Raw genomic sequence first — 26,928 nt, 5'->3', positions numbered from 1 at the left:
CATATTAATCCAAACCAGCATGGGTTCTACAAAGGTCGAAGCGTCGAAAGTAATCTTTTGTCTTTTAGCGAGATTATACGTCATGCCATGGACAATAAATATCAGGTCGATGCAGTGTATACAGATTTCGCAAAGGCGTTTGATAAAATTTCTTATTGACCGAAGCGAAGCGAAGGTCTACGTTTTGACTCGGGCATTTTGCTTTCGTATGTCCGGATGTTCTCCTCTACAGGTCGCAATTCTTAACCGATTCTCGTGAAATTTTGTGACCGAATTTTATGACTAAATAATTATTTTTTGTCAATCCGGTTTTTGGAATTTTTTTAAAATTGCGGAGTCGTGATACCTGTCGCCTAAACAAATAGTCGTATCGATATCATAAGAGTTTTTTCTGTTTGATATATGTTTATAGATTAAATGGCCAAAAATTCAGAAAATTTGTATCGCTGGTTTCGGCGGTATTTTGATATTTAGTTTTTACTTGAGAATGAGTAGCTAAATTTCGTCAGCTTTAGTAAGAACTATCATGGCGCATTTTGCAAACGTTCGCTTTTTTGTTTGCATAGGGAGGTCCCTGGTTCCATCCCCAGTAATTGTATGCTGCTACATAACTTTTTGTATTTTTTTATACTTAAATTTCGTATCAATTGTTGTTTTTTATTTTATTTTTTTATTTTGAAAAAAATGAAAAAAATCGTATTTAAATCAAGCGCGGGCTAAGCGTATTCGTTTATTTTTTGCAAGAGATGATGGCTTTTTGCGCTTTAAAGAAAATTTGATTCTTAAATATACGGCGCCATACCTTTGGCCTATGCTCGTCTAGATCGCGACACCATTTTATATTTAACAATTTTTACTCATATCAGTAAAAGAACATGGGTCAAAATCATATGGCGTTCTAAAAATAAAAAAAATCATTTATCCATACATATATTCATTTTTTTGATATTTTTTTTTTCATTTTCATTTTAATCCTGTATCGAAAGATGGCAGTAAATTTACTGTGACTACAAAATTTAGTATGACAATAACCCTCTACTACATATAGGGACCGTGCGCGTTGGAGGGTCTGCCATCTTGTGGCCTGAATCGGAAACATGTACATTGCCAAAACAAGTTCTACCATCTACCGTTCTTGTAGGTACGTTTCCTTATGCATAGTAGGTTCTGTCATCTTGTGGGCTACATCGGAAGCATAAACGTCACATTTACGCCTCACGCCAAAAATCTGACGGCTCCTATGCTACCCTCTATAGTTCACGCACGCCCACTATAGGGACCGTGCGCGTTGGAGGGCCTGCCATCTTGTGGCCTAAATCGGAAACATATGTGCACATGTACATTGCCAAAGCAAGTGCTACCATCTACCGTTCTCGTAAGTACGTTTCCTTGTGCATAGTAGGTTCTGCCATCTCGTGGGCTACATCGGAATCATAAACTACACATCTACGCTTCGCGCCAAAGCTCTGACGGCTCCTGTGCTGCCCCCTATAGTTCATGCACGTCCCCTATACACTTTATTCTCTTTAGATTAGATATTTAAATTCTTACTCGAGAATAAGTAACCAAATTTCGTCAGCTCATCTAAATGCTATCATGCGCAGTTGGAAAGACGCTTACAAGCAAGGATGTGGGACAGGTACCCGGTTCGATCCCCAGTAAATGCAACTTTTTTTATTTATTTTTTGCACTTAAACATCGTATTGCTGATTGATCAAGCGAGCGCGAAGCGCGAGGTAAGCGTATTCGTTTGAGTTTTTGTCTGAACATTTTGTTAGCGGTTTAAGTTCAAGGGCATGGCTGTTCCAGAAGTCAATTTCCACTTACTCGCAGGGGTTAACATTGCCTAGGGTAGTGGTCGACCTTGGGCTCAGGGAACTAGCTGTAGGTTGCTCGTACGTTGCGCTTTCCCGGGCTCAAAGTCTAACTAACATTATCCTAGAGCCTTTTAATTTGGATCGCCTCGCTAAAATGGCCCATAATTTCCGCAAATCATTTTTTCTTCGAGGCAATTACTCCGTTCTCATTTTTTCCCAGTGGAATTTCTTCGCTTTATTTAATTTTTCGTGGACATTTTTTCATAAACTAAATTTCCCCTTTCTCAATTTATTCCCTTTTCTTTTTGATCCCAGTAGTTAAAATAACCAGTAGGCTTATTTTTTCACTAACTAAATATTCTCTATCTCCATATTTTCTCTTTTTTTTAATATGTTTATTTTATTTTATTTAAAAAAAAATAACCAGGTTTTTTTCAAATAGGTAGGTTAGGGTTATTTTTTTGATGACCCTAAAAACGAATCTGCTCCCAGATATAGGTAGGTTAGAGTTATTGGCTGACAGTGTTTGGTTTTTTACTTGTAGTTTTTTAGATTATGTTTTAATTTTAGTGTTTTTGATATTTGTTGTATGTGAAATACCTACAAGAAACAAATATAATTACTACACTATTAACATACAGTATCAAGAAAATATTATCCTTGATATTTAAAAGAACGAAAACTATACGGAAAAGATTAATTTAAAAATATTAAAAATAGGCGATTGCGGAATAAAACCATTGGGAAAATATGGGAACGGAGTAATAAAATTGCTACCGAGAATGAATGATTTCGGGAAATTATGGGCAACGCAAAATATGAGAACGGAGTAATTGCCTCGAAGAAAAAATGATTTTCGGAAATTATGGGCCACACTCGACCGAGAAAAGTCTGCAGAGATTTTGACACTGGCACAAATAACATTGGCACTGCATGTGCTGTCAAATTCTCTGCAGACTTCTTGGTCTAACTCTATCCACTTTTCTATACAATTAGTATGGCGACGTGGATACTTAAGGGGCATCGACCGTACACTGACATCGGGATGATATTTTTATCAAGTTATTTAGTCAGTCATCGTGCGTCTCGCTTGCGCCAATACATATACGGACAAGAACGAGTGAAATGCACGATAACTAAATGACATCAGTTAGTTTCTGATATCAGTGTAAGTTTGAATTGGCCTGTTAGCCAAAAATTGTTTCGTATGTCCATATGTTCTACTCTACAGGTCGCATATCTAAACAAATTCCCGAATTTTGTAAGCAATTGATAGTTAAGTTTTTATGGTCAAATTAGATTCTCTAAATTCCTCTAAACAACGGAACCATACATTTATTCAGTTTTAAGCTCTGCTCGCGAGGTCTACAGCTCACAGAGCCACTAGTAATACGCTCTTATTAAAACTATGGAACCTTGGTATGCATGGTGACCTTTTCCGGTGGGTTAAATCATACGTAGAAAACAGATCACAAGCGGTAGTACTGGGAGGTTTTTCATCTGTCTTCAAACAGACCACGTCAGGCGTCCCACAGGGATCACATTTGGGCCCATTGTTATTTATTCTGTACATAAATGATATTACAGAGTGTTTGTCCAACTCGAGAGCCTTGCTTTATGCAGATGATACCAAAATTTACAGAGTTATTAAAACGCACACTGACTGTTCTGATTTGCAAGACAATCTGAAAAGATTTGAGGATTACTGTGCTCAAAATAACCTCTTTTTTAAATAATGACAAATGTTCCGTAATCACATTTACACGAAAAAAACAGCCCATATTACACAATTATACTTTATGTGGAGGTACTTTAACTCGGCGGGATAGCATACGTGATCTGGGGGTAATAATGGACACAAAATTAACCTTTAATCTTCATATTGATAATATCCTAAATAAAGCGTATAAACAGTTAGGCTTTATTCTTCGCGTCGCAAAACCCTTTCGAAGACCCCTGACGTATAAGTTACTTTATAATAGCTATGTTAGAAGTCGCTTAGAATTTGCTTCTGTAGTATGGAACCCCTGTCATGATGTACACAGAAACAGAATAGAAAGATTACAAAAAATATTCATAAAGGCTCTTGAATTCCGAACAGGTAGAAATTACGAAAGTTACGCCTCCTCCTTAGCCAGTTACAATCTTCAATCTCTTTCCATAAGACGCTCCTGTACTGATTTAATTTTCTTATTCAAAATATTCAATAATTTAGTAGATGCCCCTGAACTTTTAGAATAGATAGATTTACGCGTACCCCGCAGAACAGAACGTAGTTGTCGAAATAAAATGTTATTTAGTATCAAAAGCAGCAGAACTAAACATGCGCAGCACTCATACATTAAACGCACATGTAGGTTGTACAATGTAAAGTGCCAAAACGTAGACATATTTAGCAACTCACTAAGATTGTATAAAAAATTAGTTTTTTCTTCTTTAAAATAAAAAACACCTGTATGACCACCTAAATTATATCTCGTCATACATACTAGTACATATGCATGTCATTTATACGTAGTAATAAGTTTGTATTATAATATTTGTTTACATATAGGAAACTATAAGTCTATTACTAGAAGAATGTTACTCTATATACTTATCTGTTTTATAAGACTGTTTGTTTCTTAATAAAAAAAAAAAAAAAAAAAAATATCCACTACGAAAGTTTTAGAAAATTCTCAAATTCTTGCATCGGGTACGAAATTTTCTAAATTTTAATAAAAAATTATGAAATTAGTGAACATTTCCTTATTATTGTAAAATATATCAGAAATTTTAAAATACCTATACCTACTACGTTTTTCAGATCAATGCATTTGAAGGAAAAAATTGGATTCGACAATTGGAATTCAGCTTTCCATAACTACACATTATTATGGGAACCAAGTAAGTACAAATACGGAATTGTACCAAATTAGACCATTATACATTGCTCTCTTTTTTACAATATAATAAAAACACTTAAACTTATAAATAAAAAATTTGCCCTATGTCGTAGTCCGTAGGTAGGGTGCCCAGAAGGCTGGCCGCATTGCCCCGCTGGATGGCAATGCTGATCCGTTGGGCAAAATATTGGCCAGCCCTCTGGTCACCGGAGGCCTCTATGAGGCGCATTGACAGCTCCTCATAGAGGCGACACGCGCTAGGTCCCCACGGCCCCAAGGTTTCCACTTTCTCTTAATTTTTTTAAATTTATAAATTTACATTTGCACTTTTAAAGATATCCTTATATCGAAAGCATCCTTTTTTATTAGCCTACTTTGTCCCACTGCTGGGCAAAGGCCTCCCCTCGTTTTCTCCACCCTACCCTGCCATCGGCATTTTCCCACCATTTGGGGTAGAATGCGTCTAAGTCGTCCCGCCATCTCCTTTTCGGTCTGCCTTAACCCGGCCTGCAACGTCTATGGTGTTCCGCGGGTCCCACTCCGTAACCATTTCGGCCCACCTTTCCGGCATCCTTAAATCATCAAATTTATTAACTGTCAGTAGACTTTTTTTCTCTCAGCTGTTATTATATTTTCAGCCGGCATATCTCTGTACGTGGACGGAGAGGAGTACGGGTCAGTCGAACCCAACTTCTACCAGAGCGCCAAGGACTACAACGTTACCGCCGCGTCCAGCTGGCTGAAAGGTTCCGTCATGGCTCCTTTCGATAAACTGGTAAGTCAAGTAATTATGGGAAAATAAAGTGGGGGGACTTGGCAGGGACACTCCTGTAACCAAATAACTATATCAATAGAATCCTCGGCACGTAAGCAAAACCTGCGCAGAAGTTGATTTATAGGTCTCACCTGAGGCGAGGGTGTGGCGGGGCGCGACGCAGACGCACCGCACGGTTCCACGGCAACACGGTGGCAACCTGCGCAGTAGCGATCATGTCGTTTTAATTACGTGACGACTATAAAAAAAATTCACAGATTTCGTGCCTCACACGACTATCGAGCACATTGGAAATGAATCTACGGAATTCGAAAAAATATTGTCGCTGAGCGACGAGAAAGTCTGGATAAGGAAAAAATTACAAAATAAAACTACAACGTTGAATGATAATTATTTTATTCTTAGACTAACACAAGTATCCTGGACATAACGCATGTGAACAAACAAATTGCAAAATTTCCACACGCGTATCGAAGTTTGAATAATTGTCGCCGTGGCGCATAAGTATAGGTACATATTTCATTTTTCGATTAATAAGCAGGATATATTAATGTTCAAATTACAAGAAAATTATTACACGGCAAATCCGTAGTCAACTCGAGAAGTGGTAGCCACATCGCCGTTATCGTCACTCGAGTCTTGATCGGCAGCGGCTCATTTGCTGCAAGATATGAAATTTTCTTGACAGCAGTTTGACGCGACGAGAGATGACCATAACAGCGTATGTCCCTCTCCCTCTCCCTCTCCCTCTCCCTCTCCCTCTCCCTCTCCCTCTCCCTCTCCCTCTCCCTCTCCCTCTCCCTCTCCCTCTCCCTCTCCCTCTCCCTCTCCCTCTCCCTCTCCCTCTCCCTCTCCCTCTCCCTCTCCCTCTCCCTCTCCCTCTCCCTCTCCCTCTCCCTCTCCCTCTCCCTCTCCCTCTCCCTCTCCCTCTCCCTCTCCCTCTCCCTCTCCCTCTCCCTCTCCCTCTCCCTCTCCCTCTCCCTCTCCCTCTCCCTCTCCCTCTCCCTCTCCCTCTCCCTCTCCCTCTCCCTCTCCCTCTCCCTCTCCCTCTCCCTCTCCCTCTCCCTCTCCCTCTCCCTCTCCCTCTCCCTCTCCCTCTCCCTCTCCCTCTCCCTCTCCCTCTCCCTCTCCCTCTCCCTCTCCCTCTCCCTCTCCCTCTCCCTCTCCCTCTCCCTCTCCCTCTCCCTCTCCCTCTCCCTCTCCCTCTCCCTCTCCCTCTCCCTCTCCCTCTCCCTCTCCCTCTCCCTCTCCCTCTCCCTCTCCCTCTCCCTCTCCCTCTCCCTCTCCCTCTCCCTCTCCCTCTCCCTCTCCCTCTCCCTCTCCCTCTCCCTCTCCCTCTCCCTCTCCCTCTCCCTCTCCCTCTCCCTCTCCCTCTCCCTCTCCCTCTCCCTCTCCCTCTCCCTCTCCCTCTCCCTCTCCCTCTCCCTCTCCCTCTCCCTCTCCCTCTCCCTCTCCCTCTCCCTCTCCCTCTCCCTCTCCCTCTCCCTCTCCCTCTCCCTCTCCCTCTCCCTCTCCCTCTCCCTCTCCCTCTCCCTCTCCCTCTCCCTCTCCCTCTCCCTCTCCCTCTCCCTCTCCCTCTCCCTCTCCCTCTCCCTCTCCCTCTCCCTCTCCCTCTCCCTCTCCCTCTCCCTCTCCCTCTCCCTCTCCCTCTCCCTCTCCCTCTCCCTCTCCCTCTCCCTCTCCCTCTCCCTCTCCCTCTCCCTCTCCCTCTCCCTCTCCCTCTCCCTCTCCCTCTCCCTCTCCCTCTCCCTCTCCCTCTCCCTCTCCCTCTCCCTCTCCCTCTCCCTCTCCCTCTCCCTCTCCCTCTCCCTCTCCCTCTCCCTCTCCCTCTCCCTCTCCCTCTCCCTCTCCCTCTCCCTCTCCCTCTCCCTCTCCCTCTCCCTCTCCCTCTCCCTCTCCCTCTCCCTCTCCCTCTCCCTCTCCCTCTCCCTCTCCCTCTCCCTCTCCCTCTCCCCTCTCCCTCTCCCTCTCCCTCTCCCTCTCCCTCTCCCTCTCCCTCTCCCTCTCCCTCTCCCTCTCCCTCTCCCTCTCCCTCTCCCTCTCCCTCTCCCTCTCCCTCTCCCTCTCCCTCAACCTCTCCCTCTCCCTCAACCTCAACCTCAACCTCTATTTCTATTTCCACCACCACAAGAATGCATAGATTGTCGAATAGTGCGTTATCTACGCCCGTCTCAAACAGGATAGATAGAGTTAGACCAAGAAAAATCTGCAGCGATTTTGAAAGCCCACGCAGTGCAAGTGTTATTCTGCCGTCATAATCCCGATAATTCACAACAAACACCGATAACGAACTCTGCGAAACATGAAGTCATAAATGTCATGTGAAAAATGTCGTTCTGACTCTTTGACTATTTTAAGGTTAGGCTACAGGGCAAACCCTTAACCCGTTCGTCTTTGTTTTAGGCTCAAATTTTAGCTGACTAAATTGTCCAGAGCCGTTTTTCTCAAATTTTTGATATCATTCTTCGTTTCCAAATTATCGAGCACCAAAATCAAAAATCCTGATAAAATTGAATTTTATTTTCACTATTTCGACCATAACTTTTTTTGTTTTTGACTTTCTCGAATAATTATTTTTGTACCTTACAGCTCTCGTGATTATGCGTCTTTTGAGCCTATTTTTTAATATCATATCTTCACAACTTTCCGAGATATAAGGGGATCGCACTTTTTCGTGAAATCGTACCCTATACTGGAGCGAACGAAAAGACATTTCCAATGTCAAAATCCACAAAGCCTGAAAACTCTTGATTAAATCCCTTCTCACCTTTCTTTAGTATGATAATTTGTATCTGTTTTAAATTTATGAAGACAAGTATTTGCTTCATCAATATTCATCATATTCCTAGTGTTCTCCCGATTTTTGCCAATCATCATCATCATAACTTTAGGCATTAAGTCCGCCATTTGTACATTTTATTTGTATTTTGTGCAATAAAGTTTAAATAAATAACTTAAGAGCTTTGATCTTGTCGGTGAAGTAATCGCCAATCATTTATTTCTTGTGCCAGTCTTATAATTTCCTCATACGACGCATTATATTTTATTTGGCTGAGATAAGTAATTCTAGATTTCCCTTCTTCTCTTGTCTTTTCAATCCTGCCTTCCAGAATGTTTAGGAAAAAGTTGTCATGCCGTATCAGAACTAATCAGGAGATCCTACCATCATGCCTCCATTTTTAGGGTTCCGTAATACCCAAAGGGTAAAACGGGACCCTATTACTAAGACTTCGCTGTCCGTCCGTCCGTCCGTCCGTCTGTCTGTCACCAGGCTGTATCTCACGAACCGTGATAGCTAGACAGTTGAAATTTTCACAGATGATGTATTTCTGTTGCCGCTATAACAACAAATACTAAAAACAGAATAAAATAAAGATTTAAATGGGGCTCCCATACAACAAACGTGATTTTTGACCAAAGTTAAGCAACGTCGGGAGTGGTCAGTACTTGGATGGGTGAACGTTTTTTTTTTGCTTTTTTTTTTCGTTTTTTTTATTTATTATTTATTTTGATTTATTTACATCGATACAGCTTGAATAAAGAATAACGTTCGTAAGCGACATCAGTAGGAAAGTAGTCGATTCAGCAAGTATAGGCCTTTTGGATTAGAAAGGAAACGTTCCGAATAAACGACCGTTTTTTAGGGTTCCGTACCCAAAGGGTAAAACGGGACCCTATTACTAAGACTTCGCTGTCCGTCCGTCCGTCCGTCCGTCTGTCTGTCACCAGGCTGTATCTCACGAACCGTGATAGCTAGACAGTTGAAATTTTCACAGATGATGTATTTCTGTTGCCGCTATAACAATAAATACTAAAAACAGAATAAAATAAAGATTTAAGTGGGGCTCCCAAACAAGGGGCCGGTATATGAGGTTTTCGATTTAGACCTCACTTTGTAACCATAATTCGTTCAATAAATGTTTAATAATTGCATTAAATTACACTTAAATTTGTTCACGAAGAAACCGAGTACCGACTCTTCATGCCATTTATATTTTTAATTTGCTGTTATTCTCTACAAATCGACACTAAAAGTATCAAAAAATCAAAATATGGAGTTCCGTTTGAGACAGAAGCAAAACAATTTTGTCTTTGACAGTAATTGAATTATTGTATGATTTTGAAAGCTAGATAATTCAGCTACCAATTTATTATCGATTTATATTTTTACTCACAAAGACAACACAGAAATTCAATCTCAAATGTAAACTTTCGAACAATTTCCATACATTGGCGACATCACTCAAAATTCTTCTTCAAGTCAGATGCCCGTTGGGGCTAAAACGTAGTGATTTAATACTCTTTGGTTGGGGCTACACCGGAGCCCACGTGTACTTCTTCAAATGAAAATGACAGCTTGATTTTCTTGCTTTTGACAATTATATTGACATTAAATCATATACGCACACGAGAAAGTATACCAGTAGTTAAATTGTATTTCAAAAAATAGGGTACATAAATATCAGCTCGCGTCTCATTTAAATTTGATTTGCTGTTATAATGGTTGAAAACCGCAGTAAACTATCTTAAAACAATACGATTACAGTCGAATTTAAGTATTATGTTCCTTCAAAACTCGCTTAAAATGAAAAAAGTTTAAAGACTCATCTTTACGGATTGGGATCAATTTTTATTATGCTGGTATCGGTTTGCGTCAGTTTAAAAACATATTTGACTTCTGTACGTCAATGAATTTTGATGACAATTGTAATCTTGTATTATATTATAGAACTTTTATCTTAAAATATTGCCTATTAACAGGAAGAGTTATGTAATTCGTATAAGGGTCAAACAGATCACTGTGTTATGTCTTTCCTGTAATGTAAAGGTTAATTTTCTTATTTAACCCTTATCCACGTGAAAAGGTCCTCCTTTTATTTAGAGAACTATGATAAAATCATTTTCACGCTACTGTTCGGAAATGTGGCAATAGATGGTCTAAAACCAAGCTGGAAAGTAGGCAATAGCTGTAGCACCTGAACCACCACTACTACAATGTTTCATTGTTATCATCATCTGTCATTGGTGACGGTTCGCTACAGCAATGAGTATCATTTAAAACATAAAAATCATAAAAGGTCTTTATTGGCGCAACTTTTTCCTTCAAAAATAAAATTAGGTTATTTATAGGACCAATTTCTTGTTTGAAAAAAAAAAAAGAAATGTCATAACCATTCAGTTCATTTTTTTTAACAATTATCCATTCAGTTCACGCTTAAGGCGTTTTTTTTACTTTTGTAGCTGTTTGTGGTTTTTTTTTAGCAAAAGCGCTTCTAAGTTTAGAGTCGGTTTGAAGCAAATAACAGAAAAACGCCTCTTAAAAGTGATAAAAAAAGTAAAAAAGGCGGGATTTGAAAATACTTACTGAATTGGATAGTGTGAATTGTGTTTGACTAAAAAATACAAGAAACGCGTATCTACGCTCGCTATAAAAATGAGTTCTTCTAGTGAAGAAAATGATATTCTTACGCTGACGCCTACCGAAATTCAAGAGACAGCACAGGCAGTGGCTAGTAATTTGCTACCTGAGAAATCGCGGGCAAGTACTTATAGTTATGCAAATGTTTTCTTATTTCCTCGCAGTAATCGTGAAAAGCACTATGTATATAATGCCTCGGCCGGAAACGCTAAAGATGGACTCGTATTATTTGAGGGCCTCCACTAGCGTGTCGGCCCTCAAACGACTCGTCCATCTTTAAGCGGTTTTCCATCCTCTCCTACAATGTACTATACTTACATGCCCACAAGCTGTTAACTATTGCCCACAGGAGAGAAAACTAGTGTGTTATCGCGAACAGTACATTTTTCTCTCCTGTGGGCAATAGTTAACAGCTTGTGGGCATGTAAGCAATGATTTTATCATAGTTCTCTAAATAAAAGGAGGACCTTTTCACGTGGATAAGGGTTAAATAAGAAAATTAACCTTTATAGCCCTTAACTCTTGTGTATGTCTACAGGAAAGACATAACACAGTGATCTGTTTGACCCATAAGTAATACCTGAAAGTCATGTCCCTAGATCTGTAATACCACGGATTGCGACGAATAAATGATTATGATTATGCCGTTCGTTCCGTCTATATGTATAAATGCGTGTACGTGCTGTTCTCTGAAAATCTTCAATAAAAAATAACGGCTAGACCAGCACTAAGTACTAGCGAGTTTTTGCGGCTTTGGAGACCGAGATGAAGCTTACAGGCCAATAGCGCTCTAGTTATTGTTATGTATACCTACGCGTGTATCAAATGTTTTATAAATTACCTATAAAAAGCAATGTTTTATTTCGATTAGGTCTACATTTTGTGCATATTGCATATCTGAAGTATTTTCATACTAAACTTGAAACTTTCGTTGAAACTAAATAAAATAATTATTCCAAATGTACAGTCGCCTGCAATTTATGTTACACAACGAAGGCCGCAAAAATATCTGACACGATCTTATTTGTAGAACCATAAGACCATGTCACATATTTTTGCGGCCTTCGAAGAGTAGGTACCGTCATTATCACCAACTTTGCCCGCTTTTTTATAAAACGAATTTCTCAAAAAACTTCACATCATATTACTTTTTTTGCTCAGCACGTCCATTGTGATCAAACGCATCAGTTTATTTGAAAAAAAAATATTTTTTATCGTATTTTTACAATTTGGTATTCAAATACAGCTTGTATGGTGATGATGTCTAAGGATCACTTAAAGGTTTTGGGCAATCCTACCATTCCCTGTCAATAACTTAGCACATAAGTGTAAAAACTTTTAAATAAATTTGCTGGGCAATGTTGCCTACCCGTTTTTGCCCATTTCCAAATAAGGCTCGCCTAAGCATTTTACAAAGGCTAGGGTTGTCACTTTTGAGAAAATCTGTTACAATAGTTTAATAAGTGTTGTGTTTTTTATTCGTTAACGGGATAAAACATCTAAATAAAGGATAATAAGACAAATAAATACAGTATATATTTATAAACTTATTTTAGTGTACAAACATAACCTTCTTTTACTTGCGAAGTTGGGTAAATTAGATGAAAGTGACAACCCTAATCCGTTTTTGGTGGTGGGCAATGTTGGTATGGATGCCAAATTACCGGATTACTTTGCCCACCGCTAAAACTTTTGTGTATTTAGGCCTTTTTAGTTTAAATCTCAATAGACATAATCTATGCTTCATGTGTTATAACTCAAACCCGGAAATATTTGTCAAAGGGTTCTCAATTTTTTCTACTTGCATTCATTATTTATAAATTTTTTGCCCGCCGAAATATACCCTATATTAGGCAACTCGCTCAAAATCAAAATTCCCAAGTCAAGTTATGCACAAGTTTGGTATATAGTTTTGTCAGAAATATAACTTATTTTCTACTAAAAATAGCAGGCTGGCCTTAACTATTATATTTTTTTCTACATTAACGAATTTGTTTAAAATTGTCGTTTTGGGCAAAGTTTCCCTGGAGGCAAAGTCGGCGCTAATGACGTAACATATTATTGCAGGTGACTGTACATAAATGTTTCGGTGATTTTGAGATTATTTTCCAGGTTAGTTTACTAACAATCAAGTTATGCAGATACCGATTTCGTGAACGTATAAGTAGCTTAGTACCGCTATTGTTTAGCGATACCGATTATTTTTGAAGGTAAAACTGTACCGGTTGAAATATAAAGATATTAAAATTACAGCAGGGACAACCATTTTTTATAGGTGTACCTAAACCATCAATGGCCGAGCGTTAGCAAAGGTCTCCGTTTCAGCTTGGGCAAAAATGCTTTTGTATGCTGTTCTCCTTTGCAGATCACATTTCTCAACTGATTCTCGTGAAAATTTGTAAGCAGGTTCGATAGAAATATTCTGTTTCGCTTTATCCGCCAAAATGGAATTGCCACCCTGCTGAATCTTTATTTATTTAAATTCCTATTGAATGGATTTTGCACCTTATGAAAAACCGTATAGAGTAGTAAATAACATTTTACATCTGACTTAATGACATCTTGTTTTATTCGCTTTAATTGTACAAAACGCGTATCTCGACAAAGCAATATTAGGTAATAAAACAGTCAACAATCAAATGAATTAAATAGGTACGTCACGTGTGACATGAACAGACAAGGAAAGCAAGATTAAATGCATTGTTTCTCTTTCATCTTTCAATGGAACGCTTTTACCCTCAAAGGAGGCTAGTGGTCAATACTAAACTAAAAGTCCAATCTTAAAAAAACGTGATGGGTCACTGACCTGTCCCAGTAAAGTGAAGTAGTGTGCGTGAAGTGCGCTTGTGTGTGAAATGGGGTAAATTGACAGAATCTGAAATTTTACCCACCGCTACCGTCGCCTTGAGCAACGTCGGGCGGGGTCAGTACTTGGATGGGTGACCGTTTTTATAGATAATGGTACGGAACCCTTCGTTTGCGAGTCCGACTCGCACTTGGCCGGTTTTTTGCCAATATGCCGTCTCTTTCTTACCCTAAAGCCTCTTTAAACTTACTGTCTTTTTTATAGTTCTACATATCCCTCGGTCTGAACGTGGGCGGAATACGAGAGTTCCCAGACAGCGCCAGTAAACCGTGGAAGAATCTTTCCAGCAAGGTATGAACCAAAGAGTAAAGTAAGTAATATAGGTAAAGAGAGCCCTCTTGAAGCATTTTATGGAAACTCATTTGAAAGCGCCATCTCTGATTCTCCCCCGAAACTAAGTATGTATGTGTGCGTGTACAACTACATATGCATCCATATGTGTACTTTCGTCCCACATAAATTTGACATAATATTAGGTATACTTGGTCGGTTTACAAGTCCATTTTTTGATTGGTTTCTTATAACATATAACTGTAATTGTTTACAAGAAGTCAAACAAAAAATGTACTTGTAAACCGCCCAAGTAGACCTAACATTGTATCCCTATGGGTCGAAGCGTATCCGCAAGGGCCCCCGAAAACAATAAGATAAGATAATAAGATAAGATAAGACGTAACATTATGTGGAAAACGTTAATGTTATCAATAATGGAATAGAAAAAAAAAACAGAATATTAAAGTAAATATGTTTATTGCTTTCATTTTGTTGATAGCGTAAGTAATACAATAAGTGTAGGGAAAATAGTAACAGAGACAATAGAATAAGTGTACTCGTAAAGAAGCAAACTTGTTGTTTACCTCTCGTGCTTATATCGAGGTCAAAACATGCGAAATATTCCAAAATTACTAGTGTATAGAGAGATTTAAAAAGTGGAATCTTGAGCGTTGCAGAGTCACGAGAAGCGAGCAAACTTTGCTGCCGAGAGTAATACATGTTTTACACCACATTATCGCTAGGAAAGTACAACTTTTGGTAAATAATAGAAAAGAAAGCGTGTGGTGAAAAAGCATTCACACACAAGAAAATACATGTTAATAAGAAAATTTACTTATACCTAATAGAGCCTAAAAATATACGTTATACCAGTGCCAACTCAATTTATTTATTTATTTTTGTAATGTTTATGTTTGTTGTAATATGATTGTGCTGCACGTTTAGTTTCATCTTCGTCATCATTATAATTTATTTTACCACATAATATGCGATTAACTGATCTGCACCAACTGTACAGTTGTATTTATTGTAGTGTTTGTGAAATAGGTACTGGGTAGCCTGTTCGGTAAGGGAAATTATCGCTTACAAACAACAAACACAAACAAACAAACTTTCAACCCCTTTTTTCATCACCTTAGGGGATGAATTTCCCAAAATGCCGAAATTAATTTTCTTGTATTTTAATAATATATCTTTTTACGAAGTTTGAAATTGCTAGCATAAAATAAAACTTGAACCCCATACAAACTTTCATCCCTTTTTAACCCCCTTAGGGGTTGAATTTCCAAAATCGCTTCTTATCTCTTGTACACTTTATAAATCTAACCTGGTGTGCAAATTTCAAAAGTGGCTGTGACATACGGACGGACGGACGGACAGACGGACAGACGGACAGACGGACAGACGGACAGACGGACAGACAGACAGACAGGACGAACCTATAAGGGTTCCGTTTTTTGCCATTTGGATACGGAACCCTAAAAATATAATATAAAATATATAGATTACCCGTATTGGTTGGTAATGTAGCCTGCTGTGGTGCTTCATTAGAAACTTGTTGTAAGTTTGAGGTAGAGGCTTGTTCATTAATATTTGGCTGAGTAGCATGCGAAATTTCCAAGTTGTCAACATGCCTTTGTTCTGTAAAAAGGTACAGAGGTTGGCTGGTGCGTTAATGGACGGAATAGTTCATATGACAGAATTAGCTACGTTGACCTTATTTCTGTCAGCAGTACATTGCAAGTAATGGCTTCTTTTCTCTAAATATCCCTATAAAAATTATGCATACTATTAGTAATATGCCTTATGGGACGGTCGAAGAGATAGTTCAGATCCGGAAACTGCTATAGAAGACGGATAGGCCTGAGGCCGACAATCCCTTTTCACGCCGAGGTATGTATACTTAGTGCTTTTCTCAAACATGCAATGAAATAAATAAAATAAAAAATCCACGAAACCCAAGTTTTATTTATAGAAAAAACTAAAAGTAAACTACACCTAAAATATAACTAACACGTACCTATATCTTTATCACGGGTATGTTTTACACGAGTCGTGTATTTTTACTACCCGTATATTTTCATGTATCTATAGCTCCAGACTATGCGCGTGAATCGCGGGCGAAGCCGCGAACGCGAGTGTGGAGTCGATTTCGCTGTCTGCGAAAATCGACTCCACACTCGCGTTCGCGCATAGTCTGGAGGGGGCTTTTGATTTGTTCGCCTTGTATCCGTCTGACTGTCGTTTTCGTCACATAAGTTTACAGTCATAGTCTTTCATGTTGATATCATGTTTCACATACATAGTTGCTTTATGCATGGAGTAAATAAGTATAATTTCCAGTGTTGACGATTTTGTAGTTACTTTCATTTCTTTAAAATATGCCACAAAACTTTCTAAGAAACTGTAAGCCACTTTCCTTAGTTTCTCAAATAATAAAATTGCCATAAGCAACCATATACATACTTCGTCTTTGACTTGGCGGCAGAGGTAGCAAGTTATTTAAAATCAATTCTGCTTACGCTCCCAATTCCAACTCCTACGATTACAATTAATATTAATTTCATTATTTCGTCGGAACTCATATTAAAGTAAAAAAATCAACAACGCACCATAAATCCAATAAAACAGAAATACAGAATGAATGAAAACTTTCCAACTTTGCCTCCATAACAATAAAAAAAAATAACTACGCGTGTTTGAGTAGACCTTTTTACCGCTAACGTTTAGATGAAATATTTTATATGTTTTTATTTGTGTAGTTAAATTTATAATTTAAAATTATAGAATTTGGTTAATAATGTATTATTTATTATGTTCATGTTGATTTTACACAAATAAAACTGCAAATTATAGCAAACATTGTTTTTTTTTATAGGCGTAGTGGCAGAGTGTCACTGTGTCATTAGGCCCCATTCGCACGACAGCTTAAAAAGCGTTGCGTTAAAACCCGACGTTGGCGCTTTTTTACCGTTTCCAATATTTGTGTTCATATGAACGCTTAAAAATCACTTGTGAGTCGTACTGCCACGTACGCATCTCAGAAAAGCCATACTTTTTTGCTATTACTACTAATATAGCTTGAATATTTCAGGAATTTGTAAGCATAAGTTGACATTTTTAAGGTGAAACTAATAATAATCTTGACGATTGACACCAAAAATTGACACTTGACAGCCAACTGACAGCAGCGCCGGCGCTTTTTCAACGCTTGTGAGAACAGATACACGGATTTCCGTATGGTCTATTCAGTTTGACGCCAACGCTCAACGCCGAAAATCGAACAGTGCTCGATAAAAAAGCGCCGCGCTTAAAATCCGCCTTCGTGTGAATACATACATGGTTATCCATTTGTGTCATTCAAACGCTTTTTTAACGCGCGTTGAAAAAGCTGCCGTGCGAACGGGGCCTTACGAACCATAAAGTGATAACAGACTATCGCACCGCACCAAGGTCATTGTGCGACGCACCCATAAGTAAGAGCGAGAAAGAGATATCGCTTTCTCGCTCTTACTTATCGGTGCGTCGCACAATGACCTTGGTGCGGTGCGATAGTGTGTTACGGCCAATAAAGCAAATACTGCGTCTATAGTTTTTTTTTATGGATGAATGCCACGATGCTGAGCGGCTACCGCGAAAACCGAAATTGTCAAATTGCGGGGAACTTTCTCTTTTACTCCAATGAAGGCGTAATTAGAGTGACAGAGAAAAATCTCCGCAATTTGCGAACTTCAATTTTTGCGGTTATAGCCCTGTGTCACAAATATTTGTGAAATGGAAATTAAAAAAAGCGGCCAAGTGCGAGTCGGACTCGCCCATGAAGGGTTCCGTAACAGCAAGTAACATAATAAAATTGCGGTTTACAATTTATCACGTAGTAATAAAAATCTACTTACTAGATCTCGTTCAAAGTTTAAGTTCATACCTATATGTACAACATGAATGCAAATAAAGAAATTGAACTTGAATGTATTAGGTACCATAATTCGTGAAAATGAACTTACCAGTGTTTTTACAGCAGCACATAGTCTAAGCATTGTAGCAGATTTATCGATAGTGGCCTGCCTTATCAAAAGTTACTAGTACTTAGGTACTAGTACTTAGGTACTAGTACTTAGGTACTAGTACTTAGGTACTAGTACTTAGGTACTAGTACTTAGGTACCTACCACAAAATAAATTTACTGTAAAATAGCGTCCATATCGCACAAAATAACACAGCACACAGCGAATGCTCAACGACAAGGCGGACCAACACAGAGGTACAACTCGACGCACTTTCGAGGTTTTAATAACAAGGCATGTGTTTTAATTCGGGCTATAATCTAATTTCTTTCAGAACCGTAATGAAGGAAATGGCTGAACCATCACTAAAATATTTCAAATTTACCCTCTTCCAGTGACAGCAAAAAAATTGCATGTCTTGGCGGATATGCAAGTGTTGCCAGCATAAAAAAACAGCATAATTAAATCAATTTATAACAAAATTCTTATTTTTTTGCAAAATTTATAGAAAATTATAATAATTACAAATATGAATTCGTACTTATTTTAATTTAAATATTAATGCCACTAAAATTATATACATTTTATAGTGACATCTGGTGAAGTAGTTTGTGTAATCGGAAGTCAACTAATTTTGTCAGAAGCAAGATATAGAAGTCGCCTGCATCTTTACTGACGTCACTGACGTTAACTACATTTGAAGTGTCCCCCGTATGAACCATTAGAAACGTCCTAAGGCGATTCATACACTCAAAAAGAATAGATAGTATAGAGGGGTCCTGTCATTGTAAATTTTGTAGTCACTGTAAATTTACTGCCATCTATCGACACACGACTAAAACTCAAAATGAAAACGTATAAAGTTATCAAAAAATGTATATATATGGATAAATGATTTTATTATTTTTATATCATTTTGACCCATGTTCATTCACTGATATCTATGTGTTAAAATTGTTAAATATGAAACGGTGTCGTCACGCCATCTAGCCGAGGATAGGCTAAAGGTGTGTGCGGCATCTATTCGAGAATGACTTTTACTTGAATTCCGAGGCACGTTTTTTCCTTAGACTTTATTCGTCTTATACGAAGTTACATATGTCTTTGATACACTGAACTGAATAATGTACAAGTGGCGTCTCCTCTAGGGAACATGATCGGTTAAGCTATTGCGATGGACGGGTAACTACGGAACCCTACATTGAGCATGACCATGGGTTTTTTCTACTCTTTTAGAGCAGTCACTGACAACGTAGTGCCACAAAGTTGTAACAGATGGCGCTAGCACGTTCTACATCACGCTTCGGAGTTTCGATTGTCTGGTGGGACTCTGGTCCCCAGGCATAACACCCGCCTGGAGAGAGTACTCTCTATTATGCCTCTCTGTCTTTTCCAGATACCTATCACAACACTCGAAGGACATTGGGGCGACGTTGGATTTTCATATCACCGCTCGCCGCAGCAGATCACAATGTCAAATAGTGATATGCCATACACCATTGGCAGATGCCGCTAGCTTTGTACTTACATCGGGCAATAGTTTTGTTGTTGTGATTCGTAGTTAATATGAAAGTGGAAAATTCTCTTCCTTTACATAATTAGACGGAGAAAAACGACTACAATGAATAAAGGATAACCCACGTTAGACCGGGCCGTGTCCGGGCAAGAGCTTCCGGCGCATCGTTTTCTATGGAAAGCATCACGTGATCGCCTGACATGTCATAAAAAAGTATTCACCGGAAGCTCCGGCCCGGACACGGCTCGGTCTAACGTGAGTCATCCTTAACTCCATCTCATCTCAGCGAGGACAAAATGATGAATTATTTTGTAATCTTTCAGGCCATGCTGAATTTCTGGAACAGCCGAGACCAGTGGTACTCCACGTGGTACGACGATACCAGCGCACTGCAAGTCGACTACGTGCGGGTTTACGCTTTATAGTAGAATGAAAAATAAAATAAAATTATGCCTTCTTTGGCAGTAGTTAAATCAGCTTTACAAAAAATTGTCTCCGGAACTACCCGACCGTGTGAAACAGCCGAGCCGTTGGAAAACTAATTCAATTGAATAAGTAGGTAATACCAAAGTAATACTTGTCGAATACCGATGGTCCTAAAAGCGGTGGGCGCGTGGGGGTCGTACGATAATGTATTACTTCACAGCTAAACCAGTACGCTACCATGCTACCAGTGCATGAAATAAACCTTAGGACTCGTTAACCATACTAGTGCCTACTATATTTCAGAACTAAATGATGAAAAGAACTAATTGCTATTAGAATGTTGACTGGTTAAATTGAGAATGAAAAGATCACATGAAACCGTTCAAATCTTTATTCAAGTCAAGCTAGGCCGGCTCCAACCCTACGCCTCTAACATGAGAAGATTTAGCCCTATATGGGACCGGCAACAAACTCAGAGGGACAAATCTTTTCAAAACAAGTTAAAACAACACATAACACATCATTTCTTTATTTCACAAAAGTAAGCTTCTAATGAAACATAAGAAATCAAAATAACACTTGAAATAAAACACTTTGCTAAATGGTTAAAGCACGCGGGATTCTATAAGCTATCAGAATAATCCTTCGGGTATAAACCTGAAGGTTTATACCCGAAGGATCATTCTGATAGCTACGTAGCGAGTTAGGCACGAGGTTGGCTAACGAGTACGTCCGATCTCTAGCGCGGTCCGATCCAGAAGAACTACCAGCGGCGGAGCCTCTCCGCTCCCGCCTCAGTCAAGTTGGCAAACCTGCTCGACCAGTCTACCAACATACCGACAAAAACGCCAACTCGTGCCTACGCTCACTCGAGAGAAACCTCTCGACGTTCCAAAGCCTTCTACTTGTCATCTCAGTTCAACAACACGCCAATAGATGGCGTTACTCTCTACGCAACTTTATTTCAACAATGCGCCAATAGACGGAGTTACTCTCTACACATAATACGTAGCTCAACATTGCTAATCGATTTTATACAGGCGTCTAAAATAATGAACTATAACGCTGCAATACGTCTTTCTGGTGTCAGGGTCCGACACGGCCGTCCTGCGCTACACACGTCCTCGTGTGTGGGTGTATGCATTTGATTCTGTAACAAAATACTCAGCACAGTATCTCATCGCTCGGTCATTCCTGACCCACAATTTGGGTCTCACTCAAATTACTATTAAAATCAAACTTTGTTATCAATCCAACCAGAAAAAATGATTGTTCAAAATTACTTTAACAATCCTCAATTCTCTAGTCAAAAATAGTCCATCGAGCAACGACTTAATAAAAATAATCAGTAATCATCGCCGCTATCTAGCGGATACACTCCATTAATCATCGCCTCCATCTGGCGGATACTCTCAAATTTATGTGAAAACAGAACAATCTCAAACATCAAAAACACAAATCACAACAGCTCTAATTCATTGCTCGACAGTATCACTACTATTGTCATCAATATCAATTTACGGGGAAATTATCTGGCATTAAAAAAAATATTTTGGTCAAATGTGATAATAATCATTGTAGGACATCTTAAAATAAATAGCACTCTGACTTAATAATGCCAATTTTACTCATATGAACACAGTACATCAACGGGAATTCATTTTTAACAAAACAACACCAGTCCTTCGGTGCATTGCCAGTCCTTCGGCAGATACCAGACCCTCGTCAGAAGTAACCATCTCAGCCGCGTAAGTGCTACTCCTTGCAAAGAGCATTCTGCACATAAAAAGCAGACCACGTGCACCTCTTACATGCTCCGGCACTTCTGATGCGGTCACTAAATAATACCCAGTCCATCTAAAGCAAAACATTAGTGCCCAGTCCATCGGGCGTGCCTTCAGTCCATCGAAAGCAAAACAGTAGTGCCCAGTCCATCGGGCGTGCCTTCAGTCCATCGAAAGAAAAACAGTAGTGCCCAGTCCATCGGGCTTGCCTTCAGTCCATCGAAAGCAAAACAGTAGTGCCCAGTCCATCGGGCTTGCCTTCAGTCCATCGAAAGCATGACAGTATTGCCCAGTCCATCGGGCGTACTTTCAGTCCTTCGAAAGTACAAGCTTTCAGTCCATCGAAAGCAAAAACAATGTTAAGAGTGAATTCCAAAAAGAAAATAAAAACGGTTCTTTAAATCATGTTACTCAGAACCATTGGTACTATCAGCGTCAACTGATCAACTGAAACTGAACATCACTGATCAAAATCACTAAAGATAGCTTTCTACTTTAGCTTTAACAATAGAAACTCAGCTTTCTACTTTAGCTTTAACAACAGAAACTCGCTCAAAACTTCTATGCAGAAGTAAATCCTCTCAAAATGTTCCCAACAAAATGGGAACTGCTCACCAGATTAATAAAGCATGATGCACGCGTCGCGAACAAGTCAAAGGTGGTGGTGGTGAAGTCCGACCCAAGCACGAAGGCTGATGCTTTCCGACTTGCAGTTGCCGTTGCTGCGGCAGATGGCGAGATGCACGATGTAGTTTAACATAGCTGGCTGTTACTGAAATCATCATTAGCACGGTATCAGGTTTATCATGTATGCAGGCTAAACTTCAGGGTTTGTGAATGTGCCCTAGTAGCGGACACAAAAGACATGTTGCCATAGGATACGGGACTTTAAAAATCTCAGAATAAAATTTAAACTTCATTGAGTGCGTTTTATTTCCTTCTATGAACAAACAAACACGTGTCCCAAAAATAAGTAACACGGTAAAAGGGGCCAATACGAAAAGTGACAACTTATTAGTTACGTTCGACTGTTATGCTTCGCCATTACACTGAAAATAAAATTCACTAATAAACAATTGGAACAAAACCTGTCCTTTTATTTCCAAATCTCCAGAACAGACGATACTGCACAGCTGCTTCTGTGTTACAGGTGTGATGGCGTCTGTAAGTTGTCCCTGCTCAGGTTGCAGCACACTGTAACATTAATTTTCATATGCGTAGCTCATGCTTTCATAGTATGCACGATTTGTGATCTATCACGGCATTACGGGCAATAATTTGTAGCAATTTTACTAATTACTAAACGCATAGCATTGGCAAATCAGCAGGATCAATTTCTAACGGTGCATTGTATTTTCATGAAAAAAAATATTTTTTGAGGGTAGATGCACAAGTGAGCGATGAAATAATATCACGTCGCGACAGCCAATATTTGGTTTTAATTAACAATATGGAATTCACATCAAAATAACTTAAGATCACTTAGATTTAAATGGATTTTAAAAATTAATTGTATTTTCATGAAAAATCAATTATTGAGGGTAGATTCACAAGTGAGCGATGAAATAATATCACATAGTGATAGCTAATGCTTGGTTTTAATTAACAGTATGGATTTCAAATCAAAATAACTCAAGATCGCTTCGATTTAAATGGATTACAAAAATTAATTACAAAGAAACGTAACGATCCCAGAGATGACGTCACGTCACAACCGTTATGCTAGACTGCCTCAATCATAATTCACAATTTCACAATAATTCTCACCAAATAACATAATTAATTGCACTCACCTTTCAATGAAGGTTAGACACATGAGCTTACCATTACCACGTGTCCAGATTATGGAATGTAGGTCACCAAAACACACGGAAATACACCACGCTCCCAGGTAGCTGTGTAAGCAATACATGAAACTCCGCATCCATCCCACTTGCTGATGTCGAATACCGATGGTCCTAAAAGCGGTGGGCGCGTGGGGGTCGTACGATAATGTATTACTTCACAGCTAAACCAGTACGCTACCATGCTTCCAGTGCATGAAATAAACCTTAGGACTCGTTAACCATACTAGTGCCTACTATATTTCAGAACTAAATAATGAAAAGAACTAATTGCTATTAGAATGTTGACTGGTTAAATTGAGAATGAAAAGATCACATGAAACCGTTCAAATCTTTATTCAAGTCAAGCTAGGCCGGCTCCAACCCTACGCCTCTAACATGAGAAGATTTAGCCCTATATGGGACCGGCAACAAACTCAGAGGGACAAATCTTTTCAAAACAAGTTAAAACAACACATAACACATCATTTCTTTATTTCACAAAAGTAAGCTTCTAATGAAACATAAGAAATCAAAATAACACTTGAAATAAAACACTTTGCTAAATGGTTAAAGAACGCGGGATTCTATAAGCTACGTAGCGAGTTAGGCACGAGGTTGGCTAACGAGTACGTCCGATCTCTAGCGCGGTCCGATCCAGAAGAACTACCAGCGGCGGAGCCTCTCCGCTCCCGCCTCAGTCAAGTTGGCAAACCTGCTCGACCAGTCTACCAACATACCGACAAAAACGCCAACTCGTGCCTACGCTCACTCGAGAGAAACCTCTCGACGTTCCAAAGCCTTCTACCTGTCATCTCAGTTCAACAACACGCCAATAGATGGCGTTACTCTCTACGCAACTTTATTTCAACAATGCGCCAATAGACGGAGTTACTCTCTACACATAATACGTAGCTCAACATTGCTAATCGATTTTATACAGGCGTCTAAAATAATGAACTATAACGCTGCAATACGTCTTTCTGGTGTCAGGGTCCGACATACTTAAGTATCTGACAAAGAATTCCAAATTGAAACTGGTTTTTTCAATGGCCGTTTCGGCTGTTATGAGCAGTTTTGACGGGGCCACACCTCGGACACTGGCGATCAAATGTATGAAACAAACGCGTTCCTACGCTCACAGTCTAAGCTCGTGTAGGTGAACGCGTACCATGCTTGTGTGAGTGAGATAAGACGTGCTAGGGTTCCCGCCATTTTGTTGTCAAGTTCGATAACCTCAATGACTCAAAACTCATTGCGGGAATTAGGAAGAAATAAGAATCGTATTATGCTGTAAGGTGGGTATCTAAGCTCGATTTATATAATAGTTTCCTATTTTGAATCAGTATAAACGAAGTAACAAAATCTTTGTAAGGAAATTCAGGCCACCAAAATATTACGTAAGTTGAAAACATGATTTTTTGTTCATATAGATATTGTGTTGTTTTCAGTGTTATCTGATAGGTTTTGTAAATACATATATATCAATAGTGCAGTTATTCTTGGGTTCGATTTTTCTGGGGGCGACGAAACCAAACCCATTCGCAGAACTCGATATTTACTGGCCTGTTTTCCTGTTGAGATAAAACTTCATATTTGCTTTCCGGAACTCCTATAATAAAGGAGGCATAGTCGCTTTCCGTTCGTTGTTTTATTTTTTCCACTTTAACCGATACGTCAGCTCCACAAATACTTTTCACATAGTTTTCCAAGCTTTTTTCTTCTGTGTCCTTCTGCAATCGCCAAACATGAAGATACTTCTTTTTTTCCATACCTCTTATGTCATTCACTGTAGTACTTCCTCCTCTTTTCACTTCGCTGTTAGGGTATCTACTTCTTTTGTGCTTTACCGTTATCCAGTCTCCATCCTCTTCTTTTCCCTGTGCCGCCTTCTGAGGTTCATTTCTCGGGTTTACTTGAGACGCGTTCGAGATCTGATTTTCCTTACTGGTACCTAAACTAGCGGGTTTCGTGGCCCCACACTGTGTTTGAGTATTAATATTCAGATTATTATTTTTCTTGGCTGCTTCCACAAATGACAGTGTTGACGTTGATGGCGATAATTGCAGTTGACTTTCTTTTAATTGTGATGCTTCATTTTCACCGACCTTTTCCGACATGGGTACATTGGGTACCATGGGTACCGATGGCGATGACACGGGGCTTTTTATCTTACTTAGAAGCCTATTCTCTCTTTTTTGTGTAGAACTGCTTAGATTAAGACGTTTTTGTAACAGCTCATTATTTTCGAGAAGAATATTCATTTGTTTTTCTAATATATCCACTTTATTTGCTTTTTCTTGAACTACTTCCATTATTTTTCTTAATTCTTTCAATTAATTTTCTGTTGAAATAAATCTGTTTTGAAGCTCGGAATACTGCTTACTGATCCCATCCATTCGCGATAGTATTTCTACACAGAAATCCTTCCTTTTACTTTCATAGTCACCCATGGACTCATTCTGGTTAGTAACACAACGTTGGCTGCCGCGCTCCGTGTTTACGTACCGACCGTCCGAAGGGTGTAAATGTTTTGTTCATCATAAAGTTGACTCGGACCGGTGTCTCAGCATTTCCTCGTTTGGGAATAGTACACACACATTCTGGACAAAGCCAGTTCTCCTTGTACTCTTGCGTAAGCTCCTCAAATCGTTCTGTGGTCATCGCCAGACATTTCAGGTCGTATATTGACATTGGAAATGTCTTTTCGTTCGCTCCAGTATACGGTCCGATTTCACGAAAAAGTGCGATCCCCTTATATCTCGGAAAGTTGTGAAGATATGATATTAAAAAATAGGCTCAAAAGACGCATAATCACGAGAGCTGTAAGGTGCAAAAATAATTATTCGAGAAAGTCAAAAACAAAAAAAGTTATGGTCGAAATAGTGAAAATAAAATTCAATTTTTTCCGGATTTTTGATTTTGGTGCTCGATAATTTGGAAACGAAGAATGATATCAAAAATTTGAGAAAAACGGCATTCGGGTTAGGAATAGAGATGGAGGGAGAGGGAGAGGGAGAGGGAGAGGGAGAGGGAGAGGGAGAGGGAGAGGGAGAGGGAGAGGGAGAGGGAGAGGGAGAGGGAGAGGGAGAGGGAGAGGGAGAGGGAGAGGGAGAGGGAGAGGGAGAGGGAGAGGGAGAGGGAGAGGGAGAGGGAGAGGGAGAGGGAGAGGGAGAGGGAGAGGGAGAGGGAGAGGGAGAGGGAGAGGGAGAGGGAGAGGGAGAGGGAGAGGGAGAGGGAGAGGGAGAGGGAGAGGGAGAGGGAGAGGGAGAGGGAGAGGGAGAGGGAGAGGGAGAGGGAGAGGGAGAGGGAGAGGGAGAGGGAGAGGGAGAGGGAGAGG

The 26,928-nt window shown here is 39.5% G+C and overlaps 1 protein-coding gene across 1 annotated transcript in view; it reads left to right on the top strand.

The window, feature by feature from the left end:
* LOC134795729 (beta-1,3-glucan-binding protein 1-like) overlaps nt 1-20,046 on the top strand; it is a 30,100-nt gene extending 10,054 nt beyond the window's left edge. Inside the window, exons 7-10 of the mRNA XM_063767679.1 lie at nt 4,624-4,703; nt 5,341-5,477; nt 13,967-14,053; nt 19,879-20,046. Of these exons, the coding sequence (XP_063623749.1) occupies nt 4,624-4,703; nt 5,341-5,477; nt 13,967-14,053; nt 19,879-19,980 (406 nt within the window). The 3' untranslated portion in view covers nt 19,981-20,046. The remainder of the gene's footprint in view (nt 1-4,623; nt 4,704-5,340; nt 5,478-13,966; nt 14,054-19,878) is intronic.
* The last annotated feature ends 6,882 nt before the right edge of the window (nt 20,047-26,928 follow it).

Source organism: Cydia splendana, chromosome 12 (assembly GCF_910591565.1).
Source record: "Cydia splendana chromosome 12, ilCydSple1.2, whole genome shotgun sequence".
NCBI lineage: Eukaryota > Metazoa > Arthropoda > Insecta > Lepidoptera > Tortricidae > Cydia > Cydia splendana.
The sequence above is the reverse complement of the archived record's forward strand: the minus strand, read 5'-3'. Positions and strand labels throughout refer to the sequence as shown.